Raw genomic sequence first — 13598 nt, 5'->3', positions numbered from 1 at the left:
CTAGTTCAGTGAACAACATACTCTATCTCTCAGCTCTGAGTGCTATCTCTTGCTATAACCGTTCCTAGAATGCATTCTATTCCCCTGCTTCCTATTGGGCTTCCTGGCTTCCTTTAAGTCCTAATTAAAATCCTATCTTCCTTAGGAAGACTTCCCTAATTCTTCTTAATTCCCAAATTCTTCCCTCTATTAATGATTTGCTATTTATCCTGTATATAGTTTGCTTTGCATATATTTGTTTATATGTTGTCTCCCCCTTAGGTTGTAAGAAGGAACTTTTTAACCTCTTTTTGTATCCCCAGCGCTTGACACAGTGCTGGATAAATTTTAGGAGTTTAAATGTTTATTGTTTGAGTTCTGTCTTTCTTAAGATAGACTTAAAAATTCCTGAGGGAAGTGGGTCAGGAAAGGACTGAGTAGTTTTGGAAAGTTAACCCCAAATTATATTTTTACATTTTATGATCTTTGTTCAAGATTCCTACTATCTGAAATTGTCATGGGGTAGAGTCATATCAAGGAGTATGGGAGTCTATACCAGTTTGGACATTTCTTTCTAGGCCAGAAATGACTTAGATAGTGATTCATGTTAAATTCAATAAAAATTAAAAAAAAATTCAGTAAAAAAGATTTGAGCATAAATTGTAGAATGTATTATTGTTGTTATTTTCTTTTTACAAGATCCTTTCTCTGTCTTTGATCCTTTTGAAAGTTAGGCCTAGTAGTGGTATTCCAGGCTCAAAAGGTATGCACAGGTGATTTTGGGAGAATAGTTTTAAATTCCTTTCAGAATGGTAGTCAAATTCTCAATTCCACCACCAACATCGGTTCCTATAGTCCCTCCAACAATTGTCATTTTTTATTTATTGTTATTTTTGACAGGTGTGCTCTGGAATTCCAGAATTTTTGTAATTTTCATTTCTTTTGTTAGTTTATTTGGAGTTATTTTCATTTGGCTTTTGATAATTTGTATTTCTTTTAAGAACTGCCTGCTCATATCTTTTGACCACTGATCTATTATTGGGGAATCGTTTTTGCATATCTATATAGATATAGATATAGATATGTTTTTGCTGAGGCAATTGGGATTAAGTGACTTGCCCAGGGTCACACAGTTAGGAAATGTTAAGTGTCTGAGGTCCGATTTGAATTCAGGTCCTTCTGACTTCAGGGTAGGCACTCTATCTACTGCACCATTCAACCGACCCTGCTCGTCTATTTTTGTGTCCATTCCCTTTATAGCTTGGATATCACATATTTAACAGAGAAATTAATTGAAAACATTGTGTTTCTCTTTTAATTTTAGTTGCACCGGTTTTGTGCTATTCAGTACAGTAGGACCATCTATCTGCATCTTTAATTTTCACTGTCATTTCTTTATGTCCAGGTTAATAATAGAAAGGATATGTATAAATGGGGCAAGGATTAATTTTTCAGGGGATTGGGGTAGCTCGTGTTCCAGACCATCAGCTTTTCGTCCCCCATCCCCCATTTCCGGATGTCAAGTTTATGGATTTCACCTTCTGCAATTCAAATGGCAGACAACCTCTTAAACGCAGCCAGAATTTTGTCTGTTTTGTGCTGAGGTGTACTCTTTCAGTATCATTTCCAAATTGGGTCTTTGAACTGGAACCCTTTAGTCCTTGGGTGAAAAGTGAATATTCTGAATAAGGTCCGAGAAGCAGATCTGGTTAAAATTGCTTTGACAAAAAGCTGCAAATCCTCCGATCCAACTATACCATTTCTAGATTAACAATGAGATTAAAGAGGAGGTCCCACGTGAACACAAATATTTATAGCTACTTTTTTTGTGGCGGCGCCAAAGAAATGGAAAGTAGGGGAATCCCCATCAACTGAGGAGTAGTTGAATAAATTATTGTATGTGAACGTATTAGAATATAATTGTGCTATAAGAAATGAGAAAGGGGACAATTTCAGAGATGCTGAGACTTGTAAACGTTGATATCGAGTTAAATAAATAGAATTAGGTAAACAATTTTGTAACACCCACTGTGTAAAAACTAAACAAATTTGAAAGACTATTCTTGTCCGCTAACCTGATCCGAACTTTTCTTAGGTTAAGGAAACTCCTTAGCCTCGAGGGGGGTTTATGTCTAGCTCAAGGTGGAGGAATGGAGTGGGAGGGGGTAAATGACAATTTCCTAATCTGACCACCTGTGGTTAACTAAAATCAGTTCCTTTGTTTGAGCCAGCTATCAGGAAGTGGGGGAAGGGAAAGTGGGGGTCAGTAGTGGCCGCGGGCAAAACTGGGCCTTTCTACTGGAAGAGTAACATAGAACGAGCTCCCGGGTCAGCCCTCTCTTCCCAGAGGGTGGGGGGAGTGGGCAGGAGCCTCCCTCCTCCACCCTCCTTTTCTGTCCTGGATGGGGAGGAGGATGCAGCCTATCTGGCTCCGGGGAATGGAGGCGGGGCGGAGGCGGGCACCCTTTGGGGATAGTTTCCCCGGCCCCTCTCAGGGGCCCAGGCATTGGGGGACCAGGCTGGTCATGGCGCGGTCTGGGGATCCTGTGCGGAGGCTGTTAGCCATCTACACGGGAGGCACCATCGGCATGCGGAACCAGGACGGCAGTGAGTACGGGGGTGGCCCCGGGGGGGAGGGAAGCGTGCACGTTGTGGCACTGCCGAGTTTCTTCTGCCCACCCGCCCATCCGCCATCATCCGGTGCGGCGAATCCTTCCAGTCCTGTCCGAGCCGCGGGGATGCAGGTGTAGGCCGGGCGGTTCCCACGGAGCAGCCACTCCTGCCGAAGGCTCGCCGACTGCGCGCCGGCGGCGGGTGCGAGTGCCGGTGGCCTCCCGTGCTCCGGCAGAGCGCCCTGCGGGGTGGTCTGCCTGGACTGCTTGCCTGTTGTAACAGAAAGAGAAGACTCTCATTGAGCAAGTTACTTCCCGGCTCCGGCTTCACTTTGTTCATCTATAAAAAATAGATCTCTGGACCAAGTGACTTCTGGCTTTAACCCTTTCGGGCTTTAACTTTTTCTGGCGTTAACTTTCTGTGACCCGGTTCTGAAGCCACTTGGGCAAGTAACCGCAAACTTTTTTTTTTTTTTTTTTAAACTTTCTCTCCTTTCCCCTTTCCCTGTATTCACGTTCCCTCTCCCCCGCCTCCTAGCGGGATGATTTCGGTTCATCCTCCAGTGGCAGCTGCCATCTCACCTCAGAATCATGCATGTGGAGCCTATGGGGCGTTGTAGAAATCACAGAGTTAGGAGCCAAAGGTCCAAGGGAAATGAACTGACTTTCCTGAGGAGGACTTTCCTGGGCACTAGGAGCAGATCCAGAAGCCACATTCTCTGACTCCAAATTCAGCATTGTCAGCCAACTCAAGTCAACCTAAGAGGCAAGGCATTACTCTAGAGTCCAGAGCTCACGCTGATCCCACACTGAATGTCTATGATCTTTACTTGTCATTGACTAAACATTGCCAGTGTGAAGCAAGGCTTAAACTATTAAGTCAAAGAGATGTGCCGGATGTTGTGCCAAAACCCCGGCAATATGAAAAAGCAAAATCCCAAGGAGCTGGCTATCCAATGGGGAAGACAACAGGCAAACAAATACATACAAATGAACTTTATACAGGATAAAGAGGAAATAATTAACAGAAGAAGATACTAAAATAAAGAGGGATTGGGAAGGCTTTGTCAACCCGACTGGAACCAGCCTCTAACTATGGGTGGCTGGAACCGAACAGAGCAGGCTTGAGACAGCAAAGTCAGGGCACAAACAGAAGTTTGATTAATTTCAGAGTGAGGAAAACAACTTTCGAGCAAAAATTCGTGTGCTAGAGCCCTGCCCCTAGTGGAGAGGCCCAAGATACTTATACCTATGTCTCCGAAGTGAGCCGTAACATTGACATTGAGGGGTCACAGCAACAGTGTCATAAGTTTGATTCCTAGCAGGACTTCATGTTTTTCCAAGTTCAGAGACCACCTGATGCCAGTGGGAAGCAATTCTGGGATTTTATTATGGCTGAGGGTCATCCAGAGGGTGAGATCATCCAGAGCTCAAAGGATTGTTCTTGTGCCAAACTCAGGACACAGCCTGCTTTGCTGGGTGTTAGCTTTGGGAAATGGAATGCCTCCAAATATCTTGACAGTTTCCTATAGAAAATGGGATTTTATCTGGGACTTGAAGAAACAAGAATATAGAGAGGAGAAGGGAGCATTCCTAGCTTGGAGGACCATAAAATGCCTGGAGCTAAGACATGGAATATCTTGTTTGTAGAACAGTTAGGATGCCTGTATTAGATCAAAATAGTCAGGAAAGCTTAAAATATAAGATGACTGGAAAGATAGGTGGTGCTGGGGTGAGTCTGATTGACTTTTGAATGACAAATAGGATTTTGCATTTTATCCTGGAGCCACTACAATTTTAGGAAGATTACTTTGATACATGAATAGAGAAAGTACTGAAGGACTTGCATCACTTTTAAGTGTTATAACAATGTAGAGAACAGTATACAGTCACACAGAATCAAGAACCAAGAAGTGTCATGAGACAGGAGCAGTTTAGGGACGTCATAATCACAGAGGTAAGGGAAATATCAGGTAAAAACAGTTTTTCTTCCCACACAGACCTGAAACAAATAAACACTTGCTCTCTTGTGGATGAACTCTGTGGTTTGAGTTTCTCTTTTTTTTTCTAAAGGAGTGCTTGCTTGCCAGCTAATTCATTCTCCAAAAACAATTGAAATCCTCATACAAACGTAGGGGTTTAGAGCATTACCTTCTCATCTATCTAAGAGATTTGTCCAAGCTTGAGATGCTAGTTTCAGCTCTATCAATAACTCACAAGCCAAGTAGTCCTTTCCATTCTCTGACCTTTCATTTTTTCCTGTAGAATTGTAAAAACTCTGACTCAATTACATTTAGGGACCCTTCTAGAAGAGAGAGCCAACCTTGGGTTCAAATTCTGCTTCTATGCTATGTGATTATGAGCAAACAATCTTATCTCTCAATGCCACAGATAACTTTCTAAGAGAATGCTGTAGAAATTAGTGATGTTTAACACAGTTATCTAGATAGCCCAATGGATAGAGTGGTGTACTGGAGTCAGGAAGACTGAGTTCAAATCAACTTCAGATATTTAATCAGCTGTTTGATTTTGAGCCGCTTTATTCAACTTCTGCCTGCCACAGTTTCCTCAACTATAACTCAGGGATAATAGCAATGGTTACCTCCCTGGGTTGTTATGAGGATCAAACATCAACTTATTTATAAAGCCCTTAACACATGAGAACTGGTGCATAGTAGATACTTGTTTCCTTCGTTTCTTTATCTCCTTTTATCCTCATTGCTACTTTCTGAGGTACAGATGAGATGTTTAAACATTTAATTGTTAGACTCCAAACTCAAATCCTGTAAACCACATGTCTACTAGAATCAATTCCATTCCACATACATTTTATTGGAAATAGCAACATATGCATATAGATGTTTATAGAAAATAAACCCTAGGCAATTTCTGGGGAAAGCAACAATAAATGAGCAGAGGGGAGGATTGGGAAAGGCAAGCTGCCCTTGGAAACAAACTGAGGATTCTAAGGAGTGTGAGAAGAAAGAATCCAAGTGCCCTAGCTTATTGGAATAGAAATGTAAACTGGGCAGGCAGGGAGTGTTGTTTCAGCCCAGGCTCATCTGCTGCTCACATTATTGCCCTCTTATAAGGACTTCTGAAAGATGGTGGGGACATTGGGGAATGATTCCTCTAGGTTTCCTCCTTGCTTCCTAGCTATGCAGTCCAAATTATGGCAGATAAAAGAGAGTTCAATAATATCATGGACCTCTGGACCTCTTCCTCCTCTTCCTCCTCCTCACCTTATCAGCAGCTAAGAGAAAAATTACAAGGTATAATATTCTTGACTTGGGTGACACTGTGGTTGGCTTTGTGTATATTGAGAGAAGTCTTAACATTTGGACAGCTCCAGTGTAAGGAAAGGACGACTGGATTTTGAAGCTGGAGATTTGGATTTTAGCCCTGGCTTCTACTTTCTTTTCTGTCCTGGACAAATAAATTACTTCTCTCTGAGTCATTAAAGGGCAGGATAGACTCCTGTGATAATCTGGTGAAGTCCATGGATCCCTTCTTAGAAGAATGTTTGCAAAGCATAAAATAAGAGACATAAGATCTAAAGAAACCAATTTTATGGAAATACAGTAATCAAAGTATATTTTGAAAAAAGGAATAATAAATATTACTACCATCCCACAAGTGGCTTTAAGAAAAAGTGTTTTGAGAAACTTGAAAGAGAGCATTATCACCTTTGACTATTATCACTAGTGTATCTGGCATTGACTTTCTGTATGACCTTGGATAACTGGGTTTTAGCATCTTCTGTCCAATGAAGAAGATAGCCTACTCGAATTCTAAAGTTGTAAGCTTCTTTGAATTCGTGAATCTCACCTAGCTTGAGACATTAATAATTAACTAGGTCAATATGTTCTCTGGAGGCATCGATCACAGCAAACTTGTTTGGGATGTCACTGTTGAAACAACTCTTGCTTTCACAGGATAAACAGAGCTGTTCCTAGGGTGGGAGGATCAGGCCTTGTACACTTCTTCCAAAGTTCAGAGAACTGAGGTTGGCAAGGGGGAGGTGGAGAAACTACTGTGAAAAGGATGTTTCCTGGTTGCAACAGAAGGAGCATAATCAATCTTTCTATATAATATTTTAAGCTTTATAAAATGCCTTACCCCATTTGATTCTTTTTCAAAATGTTTTATAGATACTTTTCTTCTTAATATTGATGATGTTACCTTCTCCAGATTGAACTCTCTTTTGTGGTATAGAAAACAACTAAGTGAAAATATTGTGTACTGTGTCTGACAATGATAGTCCATCATAGTGGCCTTCTATTTCTCTGCCACAAGGAAGAGGAATAATGTTTCACCATCTCTTCTCCTGGGTCTTTATTGGTTTTCCAATCATATACAATTTTTTTTTTTAGTGACTGTATTTCATTTGTCTTGCTATAGCCACTGTGCATATTATTTTTCTGTTTTCTTTTGTTTATCTAGATTTGCATTAGCAGTTCATACAAATTATGATTAATATTCTGCTGTATGTTCTAGGCATATGTCAGCCAGAAAGAATTAAAAAATAAATTTATCATTTTAAATCCAAGCGTTTCTAGATGAGACAGAAAAAATGAGACATAAAGATAAAGAGTTTTAGTTTATCACCTATAGTTCATCATCAAATCCCTAATCTAGGATGACTTCCCTGATCCGCTTCTCATTGTGTTCACAATTCATGCCCAAGGCATTTACTTAACAAGTCAATCTGAAGTAACATTTATAGGAATCTTAAACAAAGAAAAGGTGAATAATAAATAAGATAAAATTCATATTTGATTCAAATTCATAGTTGATATGATAAAAATCATATCAAAAAACAATATTATAAAATTCAGTTTTAGTTTAACATTTTATTCCATTATTCTATCTCCTAAACTATTCAATTCCTTCTTTGACTAGGGCTTTCTAATGGTAATCAAAGGGACTTCTTTTCCTTTTTATTGAAGGGATCTGAGTATTGATCCCAAGAAGGGCTCCCAAAGGCCCACTAATTTAGAGATTTCTTGTCCTAAATTTGGTTACCTCTTTTAATGCACTTCCTTGGCTTTCAGCTTTTATTCTTGACCTTTTACACACTTTCTGAAGGAAAGTATTTAAGAAAGAATTTTAGTAAAGGGTATTGTTTCCTGAGAAGTTTGACTTAATTACTGATAGTTTCCTTCATTTCGTTAAGTTTAGAAAGAACTTTAGACTGGAGAAGTTTTGACATCTTAATATTTTATCAGTGATATTCAAAGCAAATGCTGGGTGTTTCGAATATCTTATTGAAAGTTTAAAACTGCATGTAGACTTTTGGACCACCCTTCATTTTCCCTTCCTCACTTTCTACCCACACTGTGCCATTTCTCTTCTAATTCTGTCTTCATAGATTTTATTCATGAAAGAGGATTTTTTTTCCCCATTTAATAGTATTTTTCCAATTACATGTAAAGATAATTTCCAGCATTCGTTTTTGTAAGATTTTTGAGTCCAGTTTTTCCCCCTCCATCTTTCTATCCCCCCAAGATAGCAAGCTATTTGATATAGATTATACATGTACAATAATTTAGACATATTTCCATGTTAATCATGTTATGAAAGAATAATCAAAACAAAAGGGAAAAGCCACAAGAAAGAAACAACAAGAAAAAGATGAAAATAGTATGTTTCAATCCACATTTAGTCTCCATGGTTCATTTTCTGGATGTGGATGGCATTTTCTGTCCTAAGTCTATAGGAATTGTCATGAAATCACTCTTTCTGAGAAGAGCAAACCCTATCATAGTTGATCATCATAAGATTCTGCCATTACTATTTACCTTTTGCTGTCACTTTGTTCATGAAAAAAAGAGTTTTAATTTTATATTGTCATTCTTTTTGATTCTCATACCTTAGAGAGGCATATAATGAAAATTATATTAATTCTACTTATCTATTCAGAAACTAAGGTTCAAATACAGAAAGTTGTCCAAGATCACACAGCTAGTAAGTTTCAGAGTCAGGGGTCTTGATCCAAGTCCAGCAATTTGCACAACAGAGGAGGCACCACTGCAATATATGAACTATGCTAGATATAAAGTCAGAAGAGACCCAGTTTGAAATATCACTTCTTGATACTAGCTCTATGATGGTTCTCTGGGAGCAAGTTTTTTGGGAGGTTTGCTGGAGGCAGCCTTAGTTCCAGTTCAGAATAATAATCACTTCAAATGCAGCCAGCTGATAAAATCCAAACGTTTATTTTCTCCTTCCAAGTCTTGTCTCTTTCTTTGGGCCTGGTTAGCTTTCTAAGAGGCCTCTCTCCCTCCTTGGTTCCAAGAGCTTTTGCAGTTTGTCTTTTAGCTCTTCCAGCTTCTGCCTCTAGCTCAACTCCAACCCATGGCTTCTCAATCTCCAACTGACGCTCCCCTCTCAATGTTTTCAACCGAACTCTCCTGACTTGAGTTCAGCTGTTTTTATCCTCTTTAGAGGTGTAAACTCAAAGGTTGACTCCTCCTGTGAGAGTGGGATTATGGGAGGTGTGAATTTGGATATCTCATACTGAACCCTGAAATCTCCCAAACTTGTGAACTCTCAAAGGTGTTAACTTAAGCATTGTTTCTATCAATATTAGTGACATAACACCTTGTAAGGATTTGCTCTAATGTGTGAACCAATAAGCATTGTATCAATTCCATTGGGTTTACACTAGGATTCTAACACACAACCATGACCAAGAATATGGCAAACTCCTCTTTGTATAGATATCCTGCAGGGTTGGCAGTTCAATTTCTTTTCTTCTCTAAACCTAAAAAAACAATGCAAATCTTAGTTGCTGATGCTGCAGCTACCAGGAATGATTAGTCTTCACTGATATCCTTCCCTTTTCTGAAATGAGGAAAATTGTTGCCATTTGATTCAAAATTAGGATAGCATCTCTTTGAGAATAAAAGACAACAAGAAGAAGATACTTATATAAGATTTGTGATGAAAAGTGCCATCTACATTTAAAGAGAGAACTATGGAGACAGAATGTGGATCAAAGCTTAGTATTTTTACCCTTTTGTTGTTGTTTATTTGCTTATTTTTTATTTCTTTCTCTTGCTTTTTCCCCCTTTTCATCTGATATTTCTTACATAGCATGATGAGTATGGAAATATGTTTAGAAGAATTACATATGTTTAAATTATATTGGATTGCTTGTTATCTTGGGGAAGAGAGAAAAATTTGGAACACAAAGTTTTGCAAAGGTGAATGTTGAAAACTATCTTTACATGTATTTGAAAAAATAAAATACTATTAAAATTAGATACTATTTTGAAAAATACTAAAGACTAAGTTTATGTGAAAAAATTCTGTGAGTCTTAGTAAAACTCAAATTCGATGTGATTCAACTGTGTAACATGGTAATCAAGAAAAACTATGCTATCTTAGACTTTCTAAAGAGAAGCTCTGAGTCCAGAACTAGGGAGATGATAACCTTGAGTTGACTTTTGTTCCAGGCAGACTCCATGGGCATATTTCTGGGATCCTATTTTAGGAAATTCATTAGTAAGGTAGAAGAGTCCAAATCAGTAGTATTTTATTTTTCCAATTACATCTAAGGTTTTGAATTCAAATTTTTTTCTCCCTCTGTCCCTTACCTCCCTCCCTCCCCATGATAGGAAGCAATCTGATGTAGGTTATATATATATATAATAATAATTTTAAACATATTTGAGAGGCTGACTAGAATGGGGAAAGGACTAGAAAGCAAAAAATAGAGTAATTGGTTGGGTATAATAAGATGTGTCATCTATTGGAGAAGATTTTTTGGAGGAGAAGCAAGGATTCATGATCACTTTCTTTAAGATGGGCTGTTATGTGGAAGAGGAATAGGCTTATTGTGCTTGGTTTCAGATGTGTGTATGTGTATGTATGTATTCCCCCAATTACAAGTTAAAATAATTTTTAAACATTCGGTTTTTTTGCAAGCTTTGAATTCCAAATTCTATTCATACCTCCTATTCTTTTCTTCCCCATTCCCTGAAATGGTAAGTAGTCACATAAAGGTTATACATTTGCAATCATATATAAGTTTTCCACATTGATCATGAAAACTACCTATTAAAGTGTATAAGGTCTGTCTGTATTGGTTAATGGAGCACCATGGGATGAAATCTGGGAATGTGGAAGTAATAAAATTACTTCCATGATTTCATTTGGTTCCCATAACAATCTTGTAAAGTAGGTAGTACGGTCATTATTAGGATCACAAAGCTGGAAGGGACATTGAAGGCCATTTATCCTAGCCTCTTTGTTTTACATTTGAAAAAACCGGAAGCTAAGAGCTTAAGAGGTTGGCTTAATGTCATATACATAGTAAGTGGTAGAGCTGGGATTTTGAACTAGATCCTGAGACTTCCAAGTTTGATGTTTTCCCCACTATGTTGTGTTAGAAAGCCAGATCAGAGAGGAGATTCATCATCTCACTCTTGGGAATGTTATACTACAATTTGCATTGTAGTTCTGGTCTGTACCCTGAATTCTGTGTTCCATTCTTGTCTTGTGACCCACCTTGCTGCTGATTTCTCGTAGGAAATTACCTCCATCTCTTAACCTTAAACTCTGTCCTGACTATTCTGCTTCCTAGGAAACAGCCAGTTAATAGTTAAATGTTCTTTTCTATACCTTTCTGCCCCAATACACTAGAGTTCTGGGGGTATGTGGGAGGTGTGTACCCTTTTCCCAGCCAGATTTGGACTATGACCTTCTGGGGGGTTGGGCTGTGAGAACCACTGCTTAGAAACCTGGATCCTTTGTGGAATGGGGAAGTCCCAGGTTTATAGAATTTAGAACTGGAAGGGTTTTTAGAGAACACCTAGTATAGCCCTGGCCCCTTTATAAAATGAAAGCTGAATAAATGGGTACAGGATGCTTTGTATAAGCAGTGAGATATTCTTCTGGGTCCCTCTCCTGGTAGAACCAGACGGATAGATACATGCCCAAGGTTACCTTGAGAGATGGAGGTATCCCCTTTTGGATACTGACCTTCCCTCACTGCACCATGCAATATAAATTTCATTAATTAATTAATTAATTCCATTAATAGTTAATTTGATTAATTAATTCCATTTTATAGTTGTAGAAGCTGAGACTCAAAAATACATAATCCCCTGTGTCACACTGCTAGTAAATTTCAGAATCAGGTCTTGATATCAAGTCCAGCCAGATATTGGTTTGTGCCCCCATTAGCTGTGTTTTCCCCTAGTAAGGGGCCTAATTACTACCACTCCAGTTGGGGTTGATCATCCCAGATAGATGTTCTTTTACAAAGGGATATTTGCTTTAAAGGTTTATCAAGAACACATGAGCATTTCTCCTCCCACACTTGAAAGGCATATTTCTCCTGGTCACTTTTGACTTCAATGAAGGTAGGCTCAATGTGCCTGAGTTCCTGTATAACTCTTGTCATACAGAGTTCATATTCAGATATAATATGACTGCTAGAAGAGCCTGCATCTCAGTTACTTCTGGTTTGGGGTCATAAAGGTTACCCCTGCTCCTTGGGGCATCAGTGGTACATTGGCTCAGAAACTCAGACTCAGAATGCCTGTATATCCTCTGGACCTTCTAGACTGTAGAGATTCCACTCTTTTTTTTTTTTTTTTTACCAAGGACACATTCTTTTTCAGGATTGTCTCTCACCAGTTGCCATGACTGAAGGAATCACTGAACAAGGCCAAAAGCAAATGTAGCAAAAGAAATAGTTCAAGTTGACAAACATTCTTGAATTCCTTCTCAGCTGCTTCTTCCACATTTGCTTAATCTGGATTCAGCTACAGCTACATAACCTCCTGATTTTGTAGGAAGTGAGCTCCCTATCCTCTCTTAGTGGGCAGACATTGTCCTTGGTGATCTTTGCATGTGTCAGACCTTTATTACATATTAAAACTTGGTAGCAAACTTGAGGGACAGCTAGATGGTTCAGTGAATGGAGCACTGGTCCTGCAGTCAGGAAGATCTGTATTCATATGTGATCTCAGACACGTAACCATCCTAGCTGTGTGACCCTGGGCAAGTTATTTAACCCCAATTGCCTTGCATAAAACAAAAGGGGAGGGGAGTAGCAAAACTGGAACTTCTTACTTCAAGTTTTGATCTATTGCTGGTAATCTGCATCAAGAAAGTCATCATGGTTGAAGTGGGATTTTAATTGATAAAAGTATTGGATTTAAGAGTTAGAAAACCTGAGTTCAAATGTGGTCTTATATATTTGTAAATTGTATAACCTAGGCAAGTCACTTAATTTATTGGGTCTCAGTTTCCTCATCTATAAGATGAAGGATTTGCATTCATTGATCTCTAAGGTCCCTTCCAGTGCTAGGAACCTATAAATCCTTGTATTTCTTAATCCTTAAAATCATTGCCTCTGTCCTGAAACTACTGAAGTCTTACAAAGAGGGTATATGTCTAGGAGATAAAACTATGTCTTTTTTAACCCATTAGATATTTTCCTGAAAGATTGTGTATAAACTGGATTTTTGTAAAATCTAATCTCATGTTAAAGACACTGGGAAAGTGTTCATGAAAATTTTGGAGTTGAGAGAGACTTTAGGAGTCATGTAGTCCACTCTATCATCTGAGTATACTCTTCTAAGATGCTCTTTTTTATTTTTCTTTAAGACTTATAATGATAGGGAACTAACTTTTTATTTTTTGCATTAAAATTTTATTTATTTCTGTTTGTTTTTGGTGAATGGGGGTAGTGAGAAGACATATCATAAATATGTTAAAATAAATATTTAAAAAATAAACTGTTGGCTTTTGCTATTATATCTTCTTGTTTTAATGATGCCATTAATTATCTCATTTAATTTATGATTTTTTGTGATTTTCTGAAGATATTTTCCCCTGCACTTTGCTGATGGCTGTGATATTAATTTTTTTTAAATTTCTACAGCTAGAATTTCTTTTCTTTTCCTTTCTTTTTTTTTATAACTTTTTATTAATAGAACCCATTCCTGGGTAATTTTTTTTTACAACATTATCCCTTGCACTCACTTCTGT

At 38.4% G+C, this 13598-nt stretch overlaps 1 protein-coding gene across 1 annotated transcript in view; it reads left to right on the top strand.

Annotated features, from left to right (window-relative positions):
• Positions 1-1216: 1216 nt before the first annotated feature.
• The window catches only part of ASPG (asparaginase), a 123092-nt gene continuing 110710 nt past the window's right edge, over positions 1217-13598 (top strand). The window contains exon 1 of the mRNA XM_051978275.1: positions 1217-2586. Coding sequence (XP_051834235.1) covers positions 2382-2586 — 205 coding nt within the window. The 5' untranslated portion in view covers positions 1217-2381. The remainder of the gene's footprint in view (positions 2587-13598) is intronic.

This window comes from Antechinus flavipes, chromosome 2 (assembly GCF_016432865.1).
Source record: "Antechinus flavipes isolate AdamAnt ecotype Samford, QLD, Australia chromosome 2, AdamAnt_v2, whole genome shotgun sequence".
Taxonomy (NCBI): Eukaryota; Metazoa; Chordata; class Mammalia; order Dasyuromorphia; family Dasyuridae; genus Antechinus; species Antechinus flavipes.
This window is presented reverse-complemented; position numbering and strand designations above follow the sequence as displayed.